The sequence below is a fragment of the Sparus aurata genome, chromosome 16, assembly GCF_900880675.1.
Source record: "Sparus aurata chromosome 16, fSpaAur1.1, whole genome shotgun sequence".
Lineage (NCBI taxonomy): Eukaryota > Metazoa > Chordata > Actinopteri > Spariformes > Sparidae > Sparus > Sparus aurata.
The window spans coordinates 8,776,801-8,803,518 of NC_044202.1; the positions used below are offsets into that span (position 1 = coordinate 8,776,801).

The 26,718-nt window shown below is 43.7% G+C and overlaps 1 protein-coding gene across 2 annotated transcripts in view; it reads left to right on the top strand.

Annotated features, from left to right (window-relative positions):
• efna2a (ephrin-A2a) overlaps nucleotides 1-23,894 on the top strand; it is a 91,410-nt gene extending 67,516 nt beyond the window's left edge. Inside the window, exons 2-4 of one of the 2 annotated variants that reach the window (XM_030392105.1) lie at nucleotides 14,305-14,597; nucleotides 19,720-19,785; nucleotides 21,421-23,894. In XM_030392105.1, the coding sequence (XP_030247965.1) occupies nucleotides 14,305-14,597; nucleotides 19,720-19,785; nucleotides 21,421-21,545 (484 nt within the window). In that variant the 3' untranslated portion in view covers nucleotides 21,546-23,894. The remainder of the gene's footprint in view (nucleotides 1-14,304; nucleotides 14,598-19,719; nucleotides 19,786-21,420) is intronic. The other variant, XM_030392106.1, reaches the window with a different exon arrangement.
• Nucleotides 23,895-26,718: the final 2,824 nt, after the last annotated feature.

A 26,718-nucleotide genomic window follows, 5' to 3' on the forward strand; every position in this document is an offset into this window, starting at 1 on the left:
ATTTGCTATAAATTCAACGTGGGCTGCAGGTCAAAGTCATGGCTCCTCTTGTGCGGTGCCGTTAGTGTGACCGTCAGCCCATGACAGAAGCAGGGACATTACTGTTTTATGCAAATACAGTTCACAATATGATCCAGTGTATACAAAGACAAGAACCAAGGGCATTTCTTGTTGCACAGAGAGGTGTTGCTGTCACGAAGCCAGAAAATATAAACAATACATATATTTGCAGATCTGTGCGCTATAGAAAGAAAAAACAATGTTGTTCAACAGCAGTTTTACTTTACAATACCAAAGAAAATTTTGAGTAGAGAGTGATGCTTCAAAAACCTGTTTTAACACTGCTGGTTTTGTAGCACTTCAATTTTTATTTAAAAGACGTCGACACTGCTGTAAAAGGTCCGCGCTTGCTATCTCAGCATGGTTTTATAAAGAGCATCTGCAAAAGTGTTCATTATCTCACCAAGATGGTGCTGCGCGAGCCTAAAGAATTGCTTTTTTTTTTGGTGAAGAGTCAAGTTGCAGATGTAACATTGGCAGAGGAGAGGATTTTGAAGGAGAGAGAAGAGAGGACGGGTAAGGGGGGGTGGAATTTTGGGAGATCAGTGGCAGGGAAGAAGATGAGAAAAGAGGGTTTTTGGTGCCGTGGGATTACCCCAAGATGTGTTGAGTGGGAGACAGGAATACAGAAAGACACAAAGAGAGAGTGAGAGAGAGGAGCTGGAGAGACAGCAGCACTTCTTGATCCGGAGTAAAAATTAAGAAGCGAGAGACCTAATGCTGTTTTATACACTGCAAATTAGGAAGCATTTCCACAGATGCCAAATATAAACAATGGCAAAATGTCGGAAATGTCGGTTTCCCCTAAAATATTTTTGTTCTTCTTTGATCTAACTGAATAACAGTTCATTCGTAGCTTGTCATCATCCATGATATTTTCTGATCTGGCATCCTGAATGTCAGGAAGTCATTTGTCAATGCCTTCTATGACAAATGACACAACGTCACAACCATTATTCCTGCACCTGTACATCTTTTTTGATCTGCCTTCTCTGCAATAAGGTTTGGTTTGTTTCTTGAAGATAGACTGTATTTTTAAAGATATCATGTATAATCTATAGTTTTGACAACCTGGGGTCAAGTTATATCAGAACCAGTTTGTCCGACCACGTCTGGGGTAGCATGACAGTCGTGGTTAAGATAAAGGAAAGATTCCCGTCACTGAAAATAAAACAATGTTCGAGGAATAAGTATCAAAGTACAGAAGTAAAAGATCACGGTCAAGGTCAAAAGAAACAATTGACTGTTGGTATTAGATGGTTGGAAAGTCAAACGCTTTGTTGACCCACCTTTCCCCCAAGAGGTTTTGTTTTATTATAAAGGCGTTGGTGTGCTTCAAACGCTGGTTCGTTTGAAGCGCTGCGAGCATTTGAAGCGTTTGAAATCATAACTTTCAAAAAGACGACGTTCAGACAAGCACTTCCGCTCTTCACACAGCTGCCGGCCAGGTGGACGGAGGTGAGGCGAGCGTGCCCGGTTTGAACCTCTCTCTGAAGCTCTGTCATTTTTTACTGTGTACAAACGAGCACATCGTAATTAATCATTCATGAAGACTGTTACCTCCAAATTGGATGATTATCATGCCTCATCCTGCCTTAAAGTTTGGCCGCTCAGAACGGCTATAAACCCCCTTTGCCTTCTGACAAGGTCAGACAACATTCTGAACTTTTTTGTTTCTATAACACCCGAGTATGTAATATCAGCCGCGAGGGATCTTTCAGTTAAAACAATGAAAACAAAAGACTTAAGAGTGTGGGACCATGGGAGTTGTTGTCATTATTGTTGAACAACCACGGTAAATCTGTTGACGTGAGGGCAGATATGTTCAAGGACACTCAGTGACTGATGTGTCTATTAAATGAAGTCGTAGCAAATGGTGGCCACCATGCATGTTTTTTGAGTTAGTTTCAGAGGCTAGGACTACTTCCTTCTTATAGTTATCAACAATAATTTACAACGATTTTAGAAACATTTTACATTACAGCAGATAGCACAAACATGTGATGTAAGTCAAAGCAGCTACAGTCAACAACAGCGAGGAGATGAAGAGGGAGAAACTTTATACATTTTGTGAAACGCTGTCTGTAACACTTTTCTTTTATCTGGGCCTTTGTCGAAATTCTACACGTTTCACATTAAGTTCTTGTGTCCACTTGTCCTAAGGGTGAATGTCTTTATTTGCACAGTGGGGAGATGAGATCCGCCTTACAAGTGGTCACTCGAGACACATGTTCGAGACGCATATTGCCAAGTGCAAACTGACAGACTAAGAGCAGTCCACCTGTGATCAGATCACCAAGGACGCATTTTAATGCCAGGGAGATAAAGGCTCATAGTTTACAATGATGGAGCACAGTGAGGATACAGATGTTTCATAGAGGAGAAAAGAGTCTATAAAGCATCTGCCTGTTTGTCACTATTAACAAAGACTCCAGTCGGCAGTGTAATTCATACACTTGACTGATCAACTGGGTAATTGTCAATTAACATTTGGTTTCACGCTCATATAAAGTTTTTATATCATCATGTGGACACTTATTTTAGGAGGTGCTGCAGCACCCCTACCTCAATACGTAATTTAACAAAACAAAGTATGTAACAAAGATCCAGTCACTTTAAAACAATTCAGTGCAGAAATGCTGCATGGCATATCTTTAAAAGACATCACACTACCTCTGTCATAAATCACGTTGCCCCTTTGAGTCGGGTTAACGTGAAGCCAGGTCGCTTCTTTTGCGAGGACAATCTGAGTTCAGAATCAGTTGACTTCTTTTTCTTTTTTTGGGGGGGGGGGGGCTTTTGCACCTCGGAATTGGCAATACGATGGAATTGAAAGTGACAGACAGAAAGATTGACACAAAAAGAAGTGGACAGAACAGGAGAGTGAAAGGGCTGAGGAGCGAAAGAGGTGGAGATGGAGAGATGGCGAGACAAGGACACAGAGCAGAGAGAGAGAGAGAGGGAGAGAGAGGCAGAGGGAGGAAGTCAGACGGCGTTGACCTTCACTCCACTCAGAACTACGAGCAACATTCAGCACATATGGCTCCACTTAATGTGGCGAGACTTGATTGTGTGTGTGTGTGTGTGTGTGTGTGTGTATTTCCATTTTCGACTCACTTGCAGGAGGCCCACTATTAGTATGAGCGTGCACGCTTCCCTATGTGTGTCTTTGATTTTGTTTACATGCTGATGTTTACTTGTGCGTCGACACGTGGATACGTGTACAGTATGTGTGTGTGTGTGTGTGTGTGTGTGTGTCAGCGCATGCATGCCTGCAAACACAGTGTGTATCTTAATTGGACTCCATTCAAGTGTTTAATTACTCATTAGAGATGCTGCAAAGCAATCTATACACCAGCTCTCCCCGTTCGCTCCCTCTGCCCTCCGTGACTCCCAGCCCGCAGAGACTCAAACGCTTTGACCCAAACTACATGGATTAGTTCACCTCGTCAATCTGGATCAACCCATCCATATTAGATGGAGATCTTTAAGCCGGAGGGTGACGCCAAAAGCGAGACAGTTAATAAGTCAGTCATCCAGTCAGTCAGTTTGATACTGAGCCAGTTTGTTCGTGTGAAAGATTAGCAGTCAAATGGCTGGCCTAGGGTTTACACCAGGTAGTCGGTTAATGAGCCAGTCAGTCAGTGGGCCAACGAGCCTGATGGTCCTTTAGCCGGCCGAATCAGCCTGTCACATAATTATGTTGTCACTCTGTCAATCACCTCGTCTGTTAATCTGTCAGACTGTCAATCAGAGCAAGGAAAACGCCACGAACCTGCAAGTGATGCTTTACAAGTACAGATTAAAATAAAACACATAGAGGAAACGGTCAAACACGGATGGAACGCATGGAGAAACATTCACTTTATTAAGTACAGATAGCTTGAACTAATGCAGTTTAATACAATCATTCTTTCATGAAGGTCATAATGTTCGATGTCATTTGTCCACCCCGTTTTTATCAACGAATGTGTGCTATAACAACACAACAAACTCAATTTCAACAAAACATAACATTATTATCACAGTCATGATGGCAGGATTTCTTGTATCAGACCTAGAGGAGATCTATGATGCTTTTTAGTTTTTTCTCCTTCCCTTCAGTTGTTTTATACGATCTTTAAGAGACAGGAGCTCAAATAGAGAGGCGACACATCTTACACATGTCAAAATATAATCCTGAACAGTGGTCAGTGGCTTGCAAACCCACGCTTTGTGAAATTGTCAATATGGTGTGAAACCAAGGACATGCACAAATGTGAAAGCTTCAGTGGTTTGAGCAAATGTTAACTGTTAATATTTTATCCTGGCAACTTGGCTAAAGAGGTATAGAACTAAAACAAGATAGGCCTGAGATACAGGATGCACTGTTCAATATTTCAGTCAAGAGTCGGTTAGTACTGAACTGGCAACTGAGTGTAAAGAAGTCCAAAAATTGCAATTCTGGACTTTACCAGCATCTAGTTGCAAAACCAGAGAAGTCTTTGGACAGAATATAAAAAAAAGAAATCAATGAATGTATAACAAAACCAAACCATGGCGGGTTTGGTTTTGAAGCTCTGCCCTTCAAAGGCAAAGTTGCTCGCCTGGTCAGATGTTGGCAGGAGTTTTTTGATGGAGTTATAACTGAGAATAAATCATGAGGAAAGTTTTTTGGGGGGTTTCAACAAAATATTGATAGTCATGTTGACTGACAGCCAAAAATGTCTCCCAATTTGTTTAGAAGAAGTTATTAAAAATGCAACATAAAATCTGAAGTATGCATGAGTATTGATGGAATGAAAAATAAATCACTTCTTCTCCCTTCTTTAAACATTGACTCGCTCGATACGTGACATTTCGGCAGGGCGTTGACACAAATCCTTTCTTGTCCACGGCACCCCCCCTCTGCGTTGAGTGATTCCTGTTGCTGTGCTCGGACACCAGCCATCAGCTCCTTCGCGCCTCGCTTTGGGCCAACCTTGTCAATACCAATACAGGCCCACCGCTGTTTGTGCTGTCGACGGTGCCAAATCCGGTGCTGCATCATAGTGAATGCCCCTCAGAAAACAAGGAGAGTGATACAGCCATATCACGCACTGTCTGTCAGCTTGTCAGATGCGCCGCGTGCGCCCCGACTCCCTTCTTGTCCGTCTCACTAACTCGTCCTGTTTGTCCATCCATCAGTGGCGTTGTCACTCCCTCTGTCTGGCTTCGGTTCTACTCCGTCTCCGTTCGTGGGTGTGTTTTAGCTACCACGCCACAAAGGTGACAATTATTCTTCCAGGGGGTCCCGAGATTATTTTCCTGGCAGGGTTTGTTATGTTAATTCGGTGCCGTGGGTGTCTGCATGTGTGATGATGGGTGAGCATGTTAGTGTCTGACAGCGTGTGTGTGTGTATATGTGTGCGAGTTTGCCAGGGACTGGCGCAGGCGGCGCATAATCCACAGGGGGTCCATGTTGCCCCCGTCTTGAAGAAATACATAATAACCTTTCAGATGTGGTGAATGTCACCGCAGTGATCTATGGGTGACATTATTCAGAGTGACAAATGTGGAACTTGTCAAAACAACACAACTTGAGCTTGGGAGCGTGTGTTTTTTTATGATGGCTGCAGTGTAACGTACAGTATATGTGTGTGTGCGTGTGTGTGTGTGTTGTGCCTATTTTCCTGTCTGTGCACGAGTGTTTAAGCAGAAGTGAGCATCGAGAGCCAATTTACATAATTCAACATGTGCATCTGTGTTTATGAATCCCAGTATATCCCTGTGCGTGTTAATTAAGATATTTCCCATTGCCGTCAGAATGCGCTGATACGTCTCTCTGCCTTCGGTACGGTGTATTTACGTACACGTATGGTTCAGGTATATGAACCTCATGTGTAGTGGGTGTTATTTGCTCTGCCCCACATACGTAGGCATCCGCGGCAAGGCAGAGGGAGTCACAGGCGAGAGAAAGGAACACCTCATGCTGAGAGAAAAGCAGCTAAAGAGTCTTAGCGAGGGGGAAGACGCGCATCTTTGTGATGGGGGGTTGGGTTGAGGAGTCGTTTTAAACACTCAAAAAGACTGAGCTGAAAGCAGAAGGTGGGGAAAATAGGAAAATAGGAATACATGAATACGGTGGTGGGGGGGTGAGTTAAGACAAAGGGAAAGAGCGAGGAAGAGAAAACAGAAGAGAAAGTAACACTGTCAAAAGATGCTCCTGCAAGGAAAAGTGCGAGCAGTAGAAAGAAAAATGGGAAGGCGAGCGAGGGAGTAAATGAATCTGAAGCGAGGAGAGATGAAGATTGAGGGGGAGAAGGGAAAGAAAGGGAGCAAAAGACAGGAGCAGATGAAGATGGAGAGATAGAAACGGAGAGTAATGTGGAGTTAATTGGAGAGACATTTAGAGTGACTGAAGCTGCAGCTCAGCAGACTGAGACAGCAGCGTAACTCCTGACACACATCATGAAAATGTGCAGTTTAAAGCCAGATGAGGTGAACTTTTCAGAAGCTTTTACGTGTGTCTTGGATCGGGCCACGGTTATCCGGTGACAGTGGTGCAATCGCTTTGTGTCAGTGGAAAGCGAACCAGATGTTCATTACTGTCAATAAGAGAACGATCACCCGCTGTGCCTCTAGAGGAGAAGGAGCCAAACTAAAGTTGGCTTTTCACAACTTCTACCTTCAACTGGTTGAAGGTAAAAGTTGTTCCACCTATACCGGGGAAAAACAAAGCCTCTTCCTGTTTTGGTTGCAAAATGGCAGACCAGTTCCTTTGTGCCGTAATCTGAAAATTTTTTCCGTGGCACATCCCCCAACAACAAAGTGAAAGCGAGGTTTATGGGGAACTATCTATAAGTGTATGGTGTCATGAAACAGATGCAATGTCCTCATCAGACAAACCAAAAAAACAGAGTGGTAGGAGATTACCCCATCATCCCAATAAGATCTACTCTGCATCTATAATGTAGACCATGCAGGACTCCTTTACGGCGCACTATTTGATGCTGTCATTCTTTCCCCCCTCGTCGATTTTTTTCGCCTGATGCAGAGCATTGCGAGTCAAAAAAAAAACGTTGCATCATCGCATCTTTTCGGAGCTCGTCCCCCTTTGAAGCGATCTTTTGAAAGCAAAAATCTCGACGCCGTATGGAAATCACTTCCATTGACTGACATCCCACGCACGTTTTTTTTTCTTTTTTCTTTTTTTTTTATCCAAGCCGCAGCGTGAAACCCGCGACGACGTGAGTGACAGAGGAAGATCAAGTGATGCTGGAGAAGAAAAAGAAAAATAAAACAAAAAAAAAACTTGTGGATGTAGAGAGGGGGGTGACAGAGCGAGAGTGAGAGACGGAGGGAGAAAAGCATCACTTTGATGTTCGACGGTCGATCCGGCCTGCTGTTTAGGACGGAGGCAGGTATGGTAAACATCGAGAGGCTCCTCCAACCACAGGCTTTGATCACAGCCATGCCGGGAGATGATGTTGATGACTCAGTGGTGCCTGAATACTAAGGAGTGGCCACTCCACGCAGGCACACAACTACAGCACAATAATACGGATCCAGACACATGCTTCCATTTTTCTATCTTAATCTTTCATTTCAACTTTCATATCCCCCCCTCCCTCCCCACTTCTTTCCTCTTTTCATCCTGACGTGCACACACAACACCGTAAAACCCCCTTTTTGCACACAGCCTTTTCCAGTGATTGCGGCCCAAGCCTCAGAATGAGCCTCTAACATCCAGATGAGAGCCGGGGTACTCCAGCCGCATCTGGCTAACCTCAGCAGACAATTCAATCGCACTGAGAAAGTGAGGAGAATCTGTGAGACATCAGGGGGATTAACGAAGCAAACCATCTTATCATACTGCTACAGTTTTTACACGCAGACGATATTGAAGAGAAATTGCTCGAAGCGGCGTAACAAAAAAAAAAAATGGAAAAAAAGGCCGTGCGCCGAACAGCATGCACTTCAACACCAATCTGTTTTACAGGCGTATTTTAAGATTCTCTCTGTATCATGAAGCCACTGCTGGGGTGCAAAGAAAAATATGATGAGTTTGAAATAAAATCTTTCCTATCCCTCCTGAACCTAATTATCAAGTTCTCCTCCTCTTGTGGAAATGATATTGACTGTCAATATAACGGAAAATACAAAAAAAAAGCCATTCTTTCTCTGGAAATGAAAGATAATCGAGAATAAAATTGGAATTATAGTCGATGTTTCTCGTCCCGGTGATAAAAGTTTACACAGAGTGAGCGGAGGGATTAGCGGAAAAGTATAATTTTGGACTGTACTCTGCTGTAAGCTACCTTAAAGCCCCTGTGTGTGGACTTTAGTATCACTGTACCGATGCATCTGTGGAAATTATCATGATGGGATGAGTTTGGGGAAGTTTGTGTTTATTGAAAAGTGAGATGATCACAGCGAAAATTGGAAAAAGTCTGTGTACGTGTTGCCGTGCGCCCATTGGGTTTCAGTGTCCCTCAGGTTGGATTCATCGAGCGGGAAAGTGTTGTGTGTTTGCGAAAAGTGTCTTTCTTGTTACTGGCACTGGAGATAAGTCAAACAATGATACACATACAGTAATCATTCAATAGTGTTATTATAACAACAACAATGTGTGAAGTCTGAGGAAAGAAGAGGAGTGTCATCATCTGAATCTGCTCTATAGAGCTTCATAGCGAGCCACAGCTTAACTACAGTATTTTATTCTCATAGCGTAGTTTCAACAGTGTGATGCAGCTTTTAACTTGCAGCAAGGCTCCCGAAACCCACTATACACAAGGTACGCAGCACCAAACAGCAGGCAGATACAGTTTGGAGGCTTGCTGGTGAACACAGAGGAGCATTTAGCTGCTAATAAGTCAGATTATTCCCTCAGTGGTTGGTAGAGACCAAAAACAGAGCAAAAAGACATTTATATATTGAACTTGAATTAATCGGGTGGCCATAAACATGCCTCCAAATGAATGATAAAGTTGCTACATGATTGTAAATAAATGAGTTTACCATATGTAAATGAAAATTTGACGATATGTAAATTGGTATAACATTGACTGAACTATTTCATGTGAACTGATGAGGTTGAAAACAGCAGTTAACCTTGATTTTGTTGACCTTGACTTAACAATTAATGTATATAATAAAAGCCAATGGTCCGCTCCACCTGACTTTTCAGCTGTGCTGATTTTACACACTGCGTTGCTTTGCAAGTGGTTTCTATATTTACTCAACAGCTACATCTCAGACTAACTGCTAGGTCTCCAACTTAACGTTAGTGAAAGTGTTGTTAATGAGATATTAAAGCATTGAACGTGCATTTTAGATGAAAACATCACCACAAAAGACAATTGAATTGTGATGCAGAATATTGACATCATTATTAATCTCTAGTGAAACGTCAAATAAAGAGTTCAGAGGCCGTTGTAATTTGTTAAGTGCTCTCATTACTCGAGGGAGGTATTACTTTTGTGTTACTCTTTATTGAGAGCATAATTCTAAACACTGATAAAGTTGAACTGACTCATTACAATGTTATGACAAGTTCTGTAACACTTTATTAATGTAAGTCCAGATCAAGAAATCAAGACTGTGGGGAGTAGGAGAGTAACAATGGGCCATTGCAGAGGAAAGGTGAACTAAATAATATTAACTGTATTTATTTATTTATTTTCAAACTGGGTACTTTCGAGACTTTATGCTATGAAACAGACAGTTACCTTACTTGACTCCCCCACAGTTATTGTAGCATATGTACCACTTTATCAGCACCTGATTCATACAGCGAAATAAGACTATTATTAGCCGGCTTTATCAAAAAAATGTTAACCCCAGCTTTGTGCATAACACTTCAAATGTAGTCTACAGATTATTGAAGTGTCATGTTCCAACAATATGAAGAATTAATTTGCAAAAAAAAAAAAAAAAAAACAGATAAAAGACTCTCAAAATAAAGTGTGACTGATATTCCCAGGAGTGCACAATTAAAAAACATAATTAAGAAAAAATAAATCAACAGGGAGAAAAAGCTGTCTATGTAAATAACCCCATCATTTGCAATCTCTGACTTCCAATCACAAATAAAGACACACTCATACCTACAGTACTCGAGACACACACACACACACACACACACACACACACACACACACTGTCGCACGAGGCACAAGAGACATGCAGTAAATGTGAGTGCATTCCCATGTCTTTTTGGCCAGTGCAGTCTGTGTGTTTAATTCCAAATGACACACAGCCTAAGAAGAGGGGGATGCTGGGACACACACACGCTGTGCGCACACACACCAACATGTGGCTCGGAGTGCGATGGCACACACCTATGCACACACACACACACACCTGCACACACACACACAGTTACCTCGCCTGGGTTTATTAGGAATGCAGACAGTGTCACAGGAGCAGGGCAAGGCGCTGAGTAGCTTAATACAACCTAATGTATCCTGGCACATTAGCTCTTTCTTGGATTGAGCATCCTCACTCATGGAGACCCACTTTAACCACATGCACACACACACACACTTGCATTCAGGCGTGCAAACACACACACACACTTGTTATTGTGTGCCCGAAGTACTTATGCTCAGATGGTAGTCATCCATAAATGTATCTGCGCCCAATCAATAGGCAAAGCACATTTGTCTCAGATGAAAAACCACAAATGTACAGATTGAACTGAAAGATAGAAAAACTCCCCCTCCATCTGCTCTTCCTCCAGCTGGCCTCTTCCTCCTCTTCTGCTCTTTTTTCGTTCCTCCTCTCCAACTTGTTTCACTTTCATTGTGTGCATTCTCATTATCCCTCTCCCCCTCCCCCTCCCCTCCTCCTCCTCCTCTCTCTGTCTTTCCCCCTTTCTTTTGTCCTCATTCGCCACCAGTCCTCCCCTACCTTTTTTCTCTCTGTCTCCTTCGCTTCTGCTCTTTTATTCTCATTCCGGGCATCTCTCCCCTCTGTTTCTCCCTCTGCCTTTCCCCCCTTTAGTTGTTAATCAGAGTTGATTGGGAGCAGAGAGAGCCGAGAGGAGCTCCCCAGTGGATCAATGCCTCTAAATGATCTGTTCAAGGATCCCTTTAGAACCTGCAAAACTCGCTCTGATAGGGCATCGAAGCATGAAGGCGCTCATTTCACATCTAACTCACTTCCTGATTTGCCCTCTGGGAGAGAGATAGGACTGCAGTTATAGGGATAATTTGTCCCAAAGCTAAATATCCCACTAACCAAAAGTGCTTAGACCAAAATGTCTTCATTCCAGGCAATCAATTACTGTCAAGGTGAGGGGGGGGAAAAATGATTAATTTGTTTAAAAAAAAGCTCAATCTGCGCGTGTGCCCGCCATCTGAGGTGTCAAAGATTGCCCGACAACTGGGTTTGTTTATGCTCGTTTGATTGAAGACATTTTTCCTGTGTCTCAAATTTAGCGAGCTTCGAGGAAAACAAGATTTGATAACGGGCCGCAGCTGAATCTTAAAAACGTATTTGCCGCGGTGCAATTTGGAAAATGAAATTGATTGTGGCGACGGTGGCGCTAACGACGAGCGCCGGACCAAGTGGCCGCCGCTGACACAGAAGCGCGCACGTGTCCGCAAAGAGATTTGATATTGGAATTTTAAACAGCCTTTTGAAATGTTAGTTAGTTCACTGAAGGGTGTCTCAAAGTGAAACCTGAATTTTGAATGGCTGCGGCTTGTTAAAGATGCTAAAACAAAAAAGAAAAGATCATCATCTCACACCCTTGGGACACATTATTTATAGAGCGCTTGTAAATTAAACATTTGGCGTATGAAATATTTAAAAAATACTGACGTATTGTATTTTTTTCTCACAGACGGGCGCTGGTATGAAAGCCAAATTATACATAAAACAGGGTGCATTTATTTGAAGTCGTGCGGTTAAACAAATACCACATCTTTGAGGACTGATTCAGCATTACATGTTAAATATTTATCGATCAGTTTTGGCTTTAAGAACTTTCGCTGACAGATTCCATGAATTAAAAATGAAGGATTCATACAGGGAATGTAAAATATTAGATTCTCCAGTACAACAAATCCTGTGCAGACCAGAACCAACAATGAATCAACTTTGCTAACAAGTATCGTCTGTGTGGCCTGAAGGCAGATATACGGAGATATATTTCTTGTTGTCCCGGAATGATTAAAAACACATAAATGAGCCTTGCTGTTGCACCGAGTTAAATGTTCATCATATCTCACCATCTTATACCTCGTGTGCTTGGCCGGATGTGACAAGATCTTTTTTATAATCACATTCTCATATCTTTGGGCCCACTGTTGTTGTCGATGCTAGTTTTTATTTATAGTTTTTGGTTTTCTGTTTGGCTTTAAACTGCATGCCCAGGTTTGTTTTGCTTATTTTGTCTTATGTCCTTGCTTTGTTGTGTTAAAGTTGGTCTTTTTAACGCCTTAGCCAAGGGACTACGGATGAAAAGTAGCCGTTTTGGCTAATTCTGGCATTTTTACTCATATATTATCATGTGTTTTATTGATCTGCGCTGTCCATTCTTGAATAGACTCAACTAAACTATGAATTAGTTCAGTTTTAATGATCGCATTTCAATAATTAGATGTTTGATTTGTTACAGGAGGCTAAACACATGAATAAACACATCATGTTTATGTAGAAGTCCCCATTTATTTCTACATAATTCTAAAACACAAGGTTTATTTACAAGTAAGCAATACAATTTCATCAACGTTACTTAATTACTTGATGATATGATTAAACATGAAAGAAAAACAATCTTACAGTGCACTTTAGTTCAAAGAAATTATATGTAATTAGCCATTATTTCGCCCAAGTTGTGGCCTGTTGTGTTCATTAATACTTTATAGAACACTTATAAAACAACCATCATTTGCAAATGGTGAATTAAACATAATTTAATAGTTATTTCTCTGTTAACAAACAGTAAAATGCCTTATAAGCCATTAATTGAGCTAATGTTTATTGTAAATGTGCAACCGATGTCTATAAATCTTTACAGTTGCTTGGGACCCGAACAAGAGAGCCATCGGCGACATGGGGGAAGCCATCGTGTGCAGAGAGGCAGACTAAATATCGTTGATTTTTGCAGGATTTGTTGACAATAACAAAAATATGGAATATCAGCAGCCTCATCCTTTAATAGAGACTGTTTCACTCCAGTGGCTTCAGGACTGTAAACAGCAGCTCAGTTCCCGTATAAGCAACACTGGCACCAAAACATAAACACAAACAGAGCTGGTGTGATGCAGGGAAGCAAATACCGCCATATGCTTTTAATAAACTATAACTGCTCTGCAGAGTCTGTCGAGAGGAGGGAGTCACCCACTGAGTTCAATCACCATGTTATGTATTTCCATATGTTACCTGCAGCATCTTCACAGGCTTTTGACTCAGTGCCAGAAGGAGGAAGTAAAGCGAGGAGAAGCAGCACAATGCATCCCCCTATACACTGATGTGTCTTCTTCAGTAACCTCTGACCCACTTCTGTTCATCATGTCAACCTCACTGATCCGTATGTGTACCGAACTAAGTGGACATCCACCACAGCCGCCTCCCTACACTGCTTTAGGGGTTGGGATAATGATGTGTGCTCTCTAACATCACATGACCCACTTCTCCGGAGCATCATACAGAGGGCCCATTCTAGGCTCTCAGGGAAAAAATCCGATATTCCAAACAGGCTAATAATTCCCATGAAACGGAGCTCGGCGAGCTTTATTAAAACAAAATCGGTTACTATTCAAACTTTTGCCGTAACCAGAGGGATTATTATTGATTTTTTTATAGCCATCTCTTGTTTATTAAATACGTTTTGTTTTTTTAAAAAAACACCCTGCAGGATGTTTTCGCTGCCATGACTCAGGTGGTTTGAAGAGTCTCGATCAGAAAAGCATTTGTTGAGGCGTCCTTGAGCAACTCATGGAGTCTCTGAGGGTTGATGTGTTCTTGACTATAGCCTCGGATGTTCAGCTGGAACACACAAAAATGGCTTTAAAGTGGTACAATTTTATGTAATTGAAAGAGGGCGTTTACTAAACTTTCCCTTAAGTTTTGCAGTCATACAGAAATCCAATAAAGGTAGTAAATATTCATTTGTGGACGATGTGGGATGTTCTCTCACTTTACCTCTGCAAGCTATTTCTGACGCCTTCTCACCTCTTCCCACTGATTCGGTGCATAATCCACAGCTTGTCAGCGATAATTTTTATTCATGAAGACATTTTAAAATCACCGTTTTCCTCTTTTGTCTTGCAGGTTTTGGCACGGAGAGTACAGGGTGGCGGTGAACATTAACGACTATCTGGACATCTACTGTCCTTACTACGAGGGTCCCCCGTCCCACGGGCGCATGGAGCGCTACATCCTGTTCATGGTCAACCACGAGGGCTACACTTCCTGCCAGCACCGGATGCGTGGCTTCAAGCGCTGGGAGTGCAACCGCCCCAGCGGTCCTGACGGGCCCCTGCGCTTCTCAGAGAAGTTCCAGCTCTTCACCCCCTTCTCCCTGGGCTTTGAATTCAGGCCTGGACACGAGTACTACTACATCTGTGGGTTATCAGCCGGGCAGTGTGTGTTCGTCTGTTTGTTGTGTGTGTGTGTGCACCTGTGTTTGCACGTCAGCTACTGCTCAGTATGCATTTGTAAACGATAGGCAATCATCAGGAGTTGATTGAGAGAGTTCTCAAACACATCCCGCCAATGCCACTCGCTCAGCCACCGGCGGGCATAAATACACCGTCTATCCTCTCCCGCGCTCCCCCTCTCTTCATTTCTTGATGCAGCTCTCTGCTCCTGTTGAGATCATAAGTGGTGTGCTCAGCAAAGTGGTAAAAATGTCACCAGGCGTAGTTTGTAATCATTTTTATATTAGCTGTATTGATGTTTCTCCTCACTTCAACAAGTGATGTATTAGTATCACAGATGGGCCCTGCCTCCCGAGACTGTTTCTCTGAACAGAGTTAAAAAGCTATCATTCCCCCGCCAGGCATGGGACAAATAGTAGCTTCAAATTACTCTTAAACATTGTTTTCAGCCGCTTGGTGTGCCAGATGGGCGGGATAGATTTACCGCATCCGGACAGTTAAGAGCAAGATCAGTTAGTAATCACAGAAAAGGACATTAAATTGACTTTCAAAAGCTTTTTCGCCGCCAGTGTAACAAACTTTCTGGTGCCGCAAAGAGAAGTGGCACTTTTTTCGGTGCGGAGGCTGCGAGAGCTGCTTGTGACTAGACACTTGAATCCGCAGACCAGCTGGGACAATATGTGAGAAGAATGTGACTCTTCATGATTCACACACAATCACAAGGGGTCACTTATCGGGAAAATGTATGCATGGATAGTTGTGAAGCGTTTGAACAAACAAATGTCTTCTGTCGTTCGTTTGGTACGGACAGTCTGGAGCTGCCAGTTGAAGGGTGCAGATTCAGCAACAGATTCACAGTCAATCAACACAAGTGGACAGCACTAAGTGCAGGCGTGAACACCTCCGTGATGCATTAAGGACGCTTCGGAGATCAGATTACTTCAGACCACATTCGGAGGCGGTCGCTTCACCAGCCTGTCTGCTCTCAGCCTGGTGCACGCAGTATGTTACCTTCCAGATGCTGTTTGAACTCACTGTTTCTTCTGACTTCCCCATTAACATCAATTTATTCATGGCAAACATATGAAATTTTACAAATATGGCCAACAGCAGCTAATATAGGCTACTTCTTTGTTGCGCGTAGAGAAAGTCCACAGACTCCCTTTAAAAACTGCTCAACTCTGAGAGTTTGTGCGTTAGAAGAGACTTTATAAGCTTTGTGCAATGCTGTCTACGACAAATTCTTAACTATTTGGGTCTTCTTGTTAATTCGGCAAATGATATACATCAAGACATTTCTTTATTTTTGCGAAATATGTCGCGTAGCCATTTGTATCCTCATGTCGAGATCACAGGTTAATACCGTGTGTGAACTGACAGGATTAAAGCCGAGGTTGATGATACCAGGTCTGAATTCCTTCTCCGATAAATCTAAACTTTTGAGAAGGACACCTTTACGTTGGTATCTTGTTCAGAATCGGCAGTACCTCTTCATTTCTCCGCGTGTTACCGCTGTTGGCTGAACACCGACCTTAACCTTTTTAGCGGGAGATGATGCATCCTCACCGTGACCGATAATAGGATGAGGGTCCTCTGCCGCCTGTTTCAGGTCGGCATGCCAGCGCGCCATATTTCTTTGTCAAGTTTTTCACCCTTGGACGATGAATCTGACCCTCCAGTGATGCTCTCCGTCCTTGTTCAGATGGCGTAACGAGAGGAGCGAAAAAGAGAAAGGAACCTTGACTTAAAGCTTTTAACTCGGTTTGTTTTATTACTGTGTTCATAATTTATCTCCTAATTGCAGTGACACGATTTTTGTAATATGTTGCAATCAATGCAGACCGGAATATAATGTGCTGCACAACTGAATTACTGTGACGGATAACAAGATTAGTGTTGACTGAAAAACTTTTTAAAAAATCAGTACTAAGTACTTGCAAATATTCCTTTCGCCTCAATCTGTTGTCTGCGCTGTCACAAAGACACAGCAGGCGAGAGTCAGGGAGCTAAAGAGGCGAAGATAACAGCCACCCGATGTCCTACTGCACTTTTCCCAGTCGGCACACACACACACACACACACACAAACACACACTCTTTTGTTTTCAGTCTCATGTTAGGATGGACAGGGCCCCTCCAGAGTTGTATAGTTGCTGACTATAGTATTGTGTTTCTGGGACCCCTGAGGGCAGTGTGTATTCCACAAGGTTAGTGTGTGTGCCTGTGTGTGTGTGTGTGTGTGTGTGTGTGTGTGTGTGTGTTGTGAGGAGAGAGAGGGGGGGGGGGTTCTGGTTGTGGGGTCAGTTGTCAAGCGATTGTGAGTCCGTGAAAGGCCATGTCCATCATCTTGATTGACAGCCACACATGTTTTTGTCGCTCACATGCACTTATAATCGCACACACACGATCTCTCTCTCTCACACACACACACATATATGCACAGGTCAGAGCTGATGTGGAACGAAGGCATGTAGGCAGTTTCAACCGCCCGGACCTTCCGATGAGCGCGTCGTTCGCACGTGTGTGTGTGTGTGTGTGTGTGTGGGTGTGCACGTTTCCTCTCCGCACACATCGATCTTTGATTGCGATCTGTGGCCAGACCTGTGTGAGTGTGCGCCCATGTGTGCACGCCGGTGTGTGTGTGTGTGTATTTGTCACGGGGTTGACATGTTGACAGCTCTGCTCCACCCCTTACTTCTCCCAGCTGTCAACTGATGAGGTTGAGTGATTTTCAATGGGTTTCCAGGAGACGCTGGATTGTGGATGTGCTGGGAAGCAGAGGCGCTGGGAGAGCCGATAAGACTTTTTCAAAAAAAGATGACAAAAGTGAAGATTGTTGTGGAGGGGTGCGGGTAGAAAGGCTTGATGGAGGGGGGGTGGGTGTATGTATCCACTTCTCCACTCTGAGCCCTTTCTTCCCGAGATGTTGTCGTTTGTCAGAGGCACAGTGGGGAACCTCAGACAAAGACACACAACAGGAGAAACAGCTCGATACGAAGCTGTCGGGGCCTCATAGGGGACCAGGTGGGACCATAGGTGGATGATTTGAAGAAACTTCAGGCGAAGGCAGTTGGCTGTAGGGAAGCCATAAAAGGGGTAAGAGAGGTGAAGGGCAGAGGGAAGGATGGAGGGAGGAGCTGTGGGCAGAAAGGGAGGGAGGAGAGGGCAGAGGAAGGGTCAGATCTATTTCCTGTGCGCCGTGGATCTTGATGATGGTCCTCTCTGGGGTCACCGTGGGCTCTGGCTATGCGGATTTCCTCAAGGGAGAAGGTCAAAAAGGTCTCCACGCAGGCGTCTGCAAGCAAATGTGTGCGCGCGAACGTTTCCCGCACTTGTGTGTGTGTGGTGCGAGCGCGCACGGTCCTCACGCGTGAGCAGTCAGAGAGTTGGTCACCGTCTCCTCTAAGGTCTCCAGCTCTATTTCACATCAGAGTGGAGTGGGACTAAAAACCCCGGATTCAATTTCATTTACTCCACTTTGAAGTTTGAATCACAGTAACTCCTTAACATTTTTTGCTGGCATTCAGCCGGGGCAGCACGGTGGCTCAGCGGTTAGCACTGTCACCTCACGGCAAGAGGGACCAGCGTCTGTGGGGAATTTTGCATGGATTCCCCCCCCCCCCACCCTTTTCCAAAGACATTCAAGTCAGGTCGATTTTGAGAGCCGGGTATTCCCCTTAGGTAAGAATGTGAGTGTGACCGGCTCCCAGGGTGTGTGCGGGGGGCCGATCCCTCACAGACTTGTTTACATTGCCTGAGGTGCTCGGTGTGTTTACAGTAGTTCACGAGCGAGGGAGCCTGGCTAGAACTTAAAAGGACATTAATATGAGAAGCTCTACAACTGCTCGGAGCAATAAATGTCATCAATAAAGTAATGGGCTGCACTGATGACTACATTAACGTCAAATTATGATAATTTACCGAACAGTTCCTGTCTTTACAATACCTACCCTTGAATTATTAGGTTGGGGTTTGTTGTCTTTCTATTATAAGGATCCAACCCATGACAGGCCCTGAGTCCTGCATCATTACCTATTTTGTTTTTGTTTTTTTAAATATTGTGAAAAGGCCGAAACCAACAATATGCGGTTAGTCCGTCTCTCAATACTTTCCGAATGTGCTACTCTGTCTGTGGCAAAATTAAAACCTCAAATGAGATTTTTTTTTTTTGGTTTTTACACAAGGGAAATTAATTTCACTCGGCGCAATACTTATAGACATGACAATAAATAACAAATCCATAAATACATTAGATGAATACCACAGTACAAAAACTTGATTCTAAAGCCTGTCAACCATTAATTCCCGCTGTTCTTTAAAAACAGGTCACATATATGCAACACATTAATAACTGTATTTCAAGAAAGGCACAGTCCTTGTCAAGCAAGCTGGGCACTCTAGTTTTTTTTTAACAAATGTTGCTCAAACGGGAGTACGTTTTGTATTTTGCTGGGGACTACTTTCTGCCGCGGATGAATACACATTTGGCTCTGGAGAGGGAATACCCAAAATAGCAAAATGGTGGGATTGTATCGCAATAAACCACAGTGCCCATGTTCTTTATTATGGGGGAAGATGTCATCCAGTGTAACCTCTGTGCCTCGTTAATGTGTTATTAGATGTGGCATGAAGAGTTATCAGTCTTTGGCTAATTGGTGTTGGATGACTTCATAGTCGTTTATCGTCCTTTCGTGGGATTTAGAGTCGGACAATAACTATGATCCATAATTTAGGAGAAAATATACAGTATCAACAGATGTATTTCTTAATGTCGTTGCCCTCTTTTATCGTTTTTATGGCACAATTTGCTAAATTTATGTGTTTAGTTTGTTTACTAGAAAACAAAAGTAATGCATAGAGAGGTTAGGCCGTGGGAGGTAAGTCTTTGCCCAAGGCTCGTAGTGACACTACTCCAACCGACCACCTGTTAATAAGCCTCGCAGCCCTCTGAGACAGAACAACGTTAATGGGAAAAAAACAACTTTTATTAAATGTTTTCAATTACTGTACGATTGCGATCAGCAGCACAAATCGCCTTATCTCTCGACTCATCTCCTCTTTCAATCTCGTTTTTTCTTTTTTTGCAGCGTCTCCTCACCCGAACCATGTGGGGCGAGCATGTCTAAAGCTGAAGGTGTATGTCAGACCTCCAGGTAAGTCACGCTCTAACTACACACACACACACACACACACGCATGCACACACACAGGTCCAGATTGGCTATCAAAGGAAAATTAGGGGGGAATAAGAGGTCTGATAGAATGCCCCGGCAGCAACACTCTCTGCTCTGATTCACAGACCGGCCAGGCAACACTTTAACACCTTTACACACACTAGAAACACACACATTCTGACGCATTCACACAGACTGGGTTGGGGGGGGGCGGCGTGTGCATGCACACAGGCACAAAGTGGCATACGCACTTCACATCAAATCACATCACATCACAACGGGTGTGAGCGAGACCTTCTGTCCTTGCAGAAAAGAGAACAGAGAGGCTGAAAGTGCTCACTTTAAAAAAATCTTACCGAGCCTTCTACATCACACCACCGGCTAGATGTGCTCCTAAGAAACAAGAGAGCAATCTAATAATAAACCCATCACATACTGTAGAGCTCTAATCTAATCATAGACACTTCATATTTCCCAATAAAATTCTCCTTGTGCATGAGCCTCTCTGTAAAAAAAAAAAAAAAAAAATGAAGCATGACTTACTCTCCACATAATTCTTGAATCTTGTTTCCAATCAGCGTGCAGCCTGGTAATATATACCCTTATTAAAATAGCTCCCGCATATATTGGCACAGACCCTCGCACAAGCGGGCCGGGCCGGCCTGGGATATTGCCGTTTTAAAAATAACCCAACGGACGACTCGCAGCCATGGAGATCAGATTGCGGCAGGTATTACGCTGCACTTGCGTTATCTTTTTGGAAAAAAAGAGAAAAATCTACCTGTTCGTCTTCTCTCAAAGGCGGATTCTCCCTCGTGAGTTTTTTTTCAACCTAAGCCCCACTAAAGAATCAAAACCTGGGTAGTAGCACATCTCCCCTGATAATGACACAGCTTTGAAGCTCTTCGTAAAAAGGATGAGAGCCGGCCTTTCGCAGCTTTCCAGGCTCAGATCATTCCGCATCATCGCTAAAAGGGGGGGAAAGAAATTCTCTCCTCCTTCATAATTACTGAAACAACACCCATTGTTTTATTCTGTCACTGCTGCGGCTCCTCTTACAAATTCTGCTTCTTTTTTCTTTTTTTTTCTAGTGCTGTTAAAGTAATCTGTCTGACATTGCAACTTCCATCTCATCTGTGAAATGTTGTCACCAGAGTGAGCTGTGAGCGGATAGTGGCCTTTGTGTGTGTGTGTGTGTGTGTGTGTGTGTGTGTGTGTGTGTGTGTATTTGTGTGTGTGTGTGTGTGTCAGCTGCTCCAGATTCTGAGTCTCTGTGATTAAACTGTAATTAGGTTGGTTAAACCCCCTGCAGAGCTCAGTTGCCATCGTCTTCTCCTCTCTCCCTCCTTCCTCTCCTCATCCCTCTCTGACGCCGTCTCTCTGCCTTTTCCATGGCTTTTTTGAAGGGTGAGGCATTCGTGGTTTGTCATTCACTTTCCACCCCTCCACCCCTCCACCCTCCCCGTGATAGTTCCACTTCTCTACCCTTTGTCTCTCTCTCTAAATTCATTCATTTTTCTCGCGGGATTGTCTTGTCCTTGTATCTGTCTGTGCGTCCCTCTCAGTTCAGATGTTTTGTCGTTTTTTTTCTTTTTCTCTCTTCTCTCCGTTTCAGATGGCTCGGGATATGATTCTCCGGAGCCCTTCCTGACTGACGGAGGTCCAAGCTGGAGGCCAGGGTCCGTGGCCCCGTTAGCCGCTCTGGCCTTGCTGCTCCTGGGACTCTTCTCCTGGCTGTGACCCCTCCTCTCCTTCTCTTCCTGGAGCTCCCACCCAGGATCGCTGGGCTGGGCTGGCTGTCCCTCTAAGTCCACCACCCCTCAGGGAAGCCCTCTGTCTCCGTCCTCCCCTTCTCCCACCTCCACCTCTGTACGACCACCAACCACCCCCACTGCCAGCCCCTTTCCATGGCCCGGCCACGGACACCCTCCCCAGGCTTGGCTGAGAGGGTTGGGTCTTGAGCTGCGTGGGAAGATGCCCTTCATCTCTAATCCCTGAACTATGGGTGGAACAGAACCTCTCAGCCGAAAAAAAAAACACAAGGGAAATGTCTCTGCACTCATATCAGGGGGTCCTTTTTGATTTGACTATTGACTCTTTGGCCACTGATGGGGTAGATGTAGCGGGCGGCTATGATTAAACTTGTCGTTCCAGTGCAATTCCTATCATCCAATCACGGCAGGATGCATTAAGCGATAGGCCTGGATGCACAAAAATTGGATTTTTTCTCACATTGCTGTCCCACCGTCAAACCCAAGAATTGGAAGTGGCCAGGCTTGCATTGTAATTGAAATTCTATACTATCTGGACCCAATCCAACCGCAACGAGAAAGAAAAAAGAGCACAAGTACGGAGACGGGGGGAGGAGAAAAGTGACCCGGGCCCGTGCAGGAAAGGAGACGGGGAGAGATTTGAATGAATATGGCTGTATGGGAGATGTAATATTAAACGTGTTGATATTTTCAGACACAGTCTAGATTCACAGCAACAAAAATCTGGGTTCGGTTGTTTTTTGTTTTTGTTTTTAGGGAGAAGCTCAGACCATCACATTAAAATGACAAGTGTAATCATAGCCTGTTCCAGCAGGGCGGTGGGGCGGTGGGGGGGTTGTGCGTGGGTTCTGGGTGGGTTTGGCGAGGTGTATATTTTCAGGTGGGATGTGTTTTTGTCTTATTCATGTTTCTAAACAAAGCATTTATCACAGCCTGGCCAGCACGGGCGTCTTCAGCACTGTCTAATGTCGGTTGGGTCGGGTGACTTCTGGAACCATGACTTTCTCATGTATGAATGTACCACCGGTCACCCACCTCTTTGTCTTTCTGTATTATTATGACTGTGGTCACTTACCTTCTCTTGGACTGGCAGGATGAACGGGGTTTTAGGGGGGATTTTTTTTTTGTTTTTCTGGAGGGGGATGGCGAGGGGTGAGGGAGGAGGGAGGAGGGGAGGCGAGGGGGCAGGAGGCAGGTGGAAGACGGATGGACAGGTGAGAAAAGGAGGCGACACTCAAGTTGCATGACCACTGTGAGAAAAAAAACAAAACGAAAAAAAAAAAAAACCCTTCAGATCAATCTTGTTTGTAATGATGATATATTTTTTCATGGGGGAAAAGAACAAAAATCAGAAAACACCCTGCGACCGCTCTCTTGCTCTCCCTGAGAACTTTTTGCAGACATCAAAAGGGAAAATTCAACCTCCCTCCTTGGCGCGGTCTCTCCTGTCTGGCTTCCGCTCGTTGATGGATTAGCTCGGGCCGCGAGATAAATGGACCCACCGGGTGAAACTGACTGGAAATCAGCCCCTCAGAGCCCGGGACCGGATCGCAATGGACGTAAACACTGACTTGAAGCTGGTCCTGGGTCTGAGGGTTAAACCAATAAGGGAAGCGCATAGACTGTGGCAAATGAGGCGAGGTGTGTGTGTGTGTGGTAGCATCACAAGAACACACATGGGCATGCACACACACACACACACACACACACACACACACACATACATACATTAACACATATACACACACGCAGTCTTTGATAACGGGACCGTTCCTCTGAGCATTCATGGACGCGACTATAAAGGGAACGGCACAAAGAGAGAGTGGGAGCGGAGGAGGGAGGGGGAGAAAGTGTGTGTGCATCATGGGACTGAGACTTCTTTAATGTTGGGGAAGTGAACATAACGAGTAAGCACTGTGAACACACACGCGCATACACACACATGTACAGATACATACACACACACGCGCAGGCAAGTTCAGACATATGTAGAAAAAAAGCACACGCAGCTCTAGACATTTTACAAAGACATGGCATGCACATACACACATGTACAAAGACACGCATACACACACACACACACACACACAAGAAACACAAACAAGGGGGAAGCACTACCTTCCCGGTTTCATCTTATTTTTGTAGCATTTAAAATCACTGTTAATTACTCCTGTGTGGGATGCAGTGATGGGGTATAGCCTGTGGAAGATTAAAAAAAATGTGTTTTCTCTTCTTCTATTCCACTGATGCTGTCCTTCTATCGTTCTTCTTCTCTGGTTTGTGATCCATGGTTGGTAGTGGTAGTAGGATGCCTCCAGGTCTGAGCGTCATGTATGAGTTTGTCTCCTTTTCTTTTTGTGGTGTTTTTTTTTTTTTTGTTTTTTTGTTGTTTTTTTTTTGTGGAAGCTGACCTCAGTCATTTAAGTCAGTCAAGTCAAAAGTTTAAAAAACACAGAAGTCAGAGCAAAAGGAGAGAAACACACAAATAAAGATTGTCTTTTTGTCTACTCGAAAAAAAAAACGAGCCAAGTGAGTCGGAAATTTCTTCAGTGGAAATGTGAATTCATTCTCATTTGATGTTTTTTTTTTTTTTTTCCCCCTCCGAAGGGCAAGATGATTGTGTTTCACGTACGAGCCTCCACCTGGGTCTTTACTTTTTTTTTTGCCCGATCTATCTTCCTCTGACGTCGAGGTCTTGTGACGGTGAGCATTGAGCTCTGCCAGTCAAAGCATGAAATTATTCAGATGAAATCACCCTCTCCAATCTTCAGCTGTTTCTCCCTCAGCGATGTGACAGCTAATCTGACCTGCTGACAACATGGAGACTGAATAGCTTGATAGCCTTTCCTCTCTTGTTTCCATCAGAATTCCAGCAGGGAGGCCCATTTAACCAAGTGCATTTACTCAAGTATTGTACTCTGAGGTACTCGAGTATCCAGCAAATCAGCAAATACATTATGACACGTGACTTAAGCGTTACTCCACTCAAAATATGAAAAACAATGGCAAACAAGTGTTTACATGTCGCACTCCCTTGAGGATGAGCCTCCCGTGCATTAGTAGTTGCACGCTGCCCTTCTGTGTGGCGATGTGTGTGTCAGGTATAGTTCTGTAACTAGCTCCTACATGAAAACTGCTCGCATCAAGGTCTGCGGGATTATCCTGAGTAACCGGGTCAGGATTTGAGGAAGAGAAGGAAAGACACATTTGAAGCTGCTGAGTTTTTCGAAAGTATTTTTATTTTTTTTAACGCACATTGTCGCACCACAAGCCAAGTCGCATCTAGTTGCACTTAGGGCTGCACGACAGATCACAACACAATGAAAATCACATTAAGGCTCAATGTAATGTTCAAATCGCAAGAAGCTGCATTTTGTCAAAGGCAAAATGTGACAAAACTGCTTAATACAGAGGTACTGCAGTGCTGCAGAGACGTCCAGACCCAGAAATGTTGGTTGTTCTGATGTAAAATATTCATCCGCACTAATTGTAATTACAATATCTCCAGAAATAATCACAATATGAGTTTTTGGCCCTAATTCCAATATATTTTGTACATGTTTATGGCTGATATCTCCCAAACTAGGCAAACCACAACGAGAGAATCTAGATGGATAAGTAACACGACAGGTAAGGTTGATTTTGGTGTGAACTGTCCCTTTAATGGCACCTGAATGAAGAATTAGTGCCACAAGCTATTCATCTTAAACCCCTATGTTCTGCTTGTTGTTTGAAATGTACATTCATTTGTATGAAGGGAACCTCGGCTGATACGGTGTCAGGATGTCCCCTCTACAGTTCCCTCACATGGTTTCATTTAAATAATTGTTTGAGGCTTAAAAAGGACATATTAACTGCTATTTCATGTAAAAAAAAAAAAAAAAAAAAAAAAAACAAAGAAGCACAGATTATGGTAAAAGCCAAACAATTAATACAAATATGTGTTGCATAACTCAGTATTTTTCTGGGTAAACATGTCACAACCCCTCAGATTTATCTTGTGACCCTTCGGAGGAGGTCTGACCTTGTTTGGGAAGCACTGGACTGCACATAAAGTTGTTAAAACAAGCCCCATCTCAACCTGCTGCAACAGAAAAATGCTTCTTAACACTTTGATGCATCAGTTTCGTCAACCTGTAATGTAATAGAATTTTGAACGCAGGGCATTTTCTATTTTGTAAAATATCTGAATGCTTTTCCCACCACTGGGACCGACTGGTTGGAGATATTACCCTGAAAGTCACAGGTTTGATCCCCAACACAATTCGATTGTCTATTAAGACTCAGGTGTCCTTGAAGAAGACATTAAAACATTACATGCTGGTGATGCCTAAGGGCTAAATGTCTAAAAAGTGAATATGAAATGATTCCTCTTCTTTTTGAGCTCAATAGGATTCCTCCGGATCTGGACATGAATAGACAGACAGACAATGGACACTTTCCCCCATCGGGGCTTGTAAGGGCCGGTGCTCGCTTGAAACATTTATCAGCCCTGTTTTAAAAGCGTTATTTGAAACCACTGACTCGTCTCTTTTGGCAAGCATGATGCAAAAAGAATATCAGAAACGTTGTTTTTGGGGAAAAACTGAGGGGCATGAATAATAGATGAGCCTTGGCTCGCCATGTTTGGACCTCCTGTGCAAAGCGGGCTAATGGCTATCGATGTCTCTGGTTTCCATCAAATTGCTTCATATGAGAGGCCAATTCAAACGGAGAGAGAGAGAGTAGGTTCCAGCGGAAAAAAAGGAAGACGAGGGAATGAAATTATCTCTGAATATTGAGATGCACGCTTGGTCAGCCACTTCTTTGTCCCGACAAGTATCGGGTACCGGCGGAATTAGCCTAACGTAAAATTAAGCCCGACCAAGCAAGGCCCCGGGACCTTCCCATGTCCCGACGCTTGTGAGGGGGAAGATGGATGTGTGGCACAGCTGGAGCAGAGCCAGAAGTGAACAGATGTGCTCCTTTTTAAAATCGTGAGAAACTAGTGATCTGGGCCGTGACACCGACACACACACACACACACACTCACACTCACACACTCTGCTATATCCCTGCGATGTTCTCTTCCAGATTTAATTAGTCACTCGATTTATTTAAGCTATTTTCATTGGCTGGCGTACATGTGGGACAATAATTGG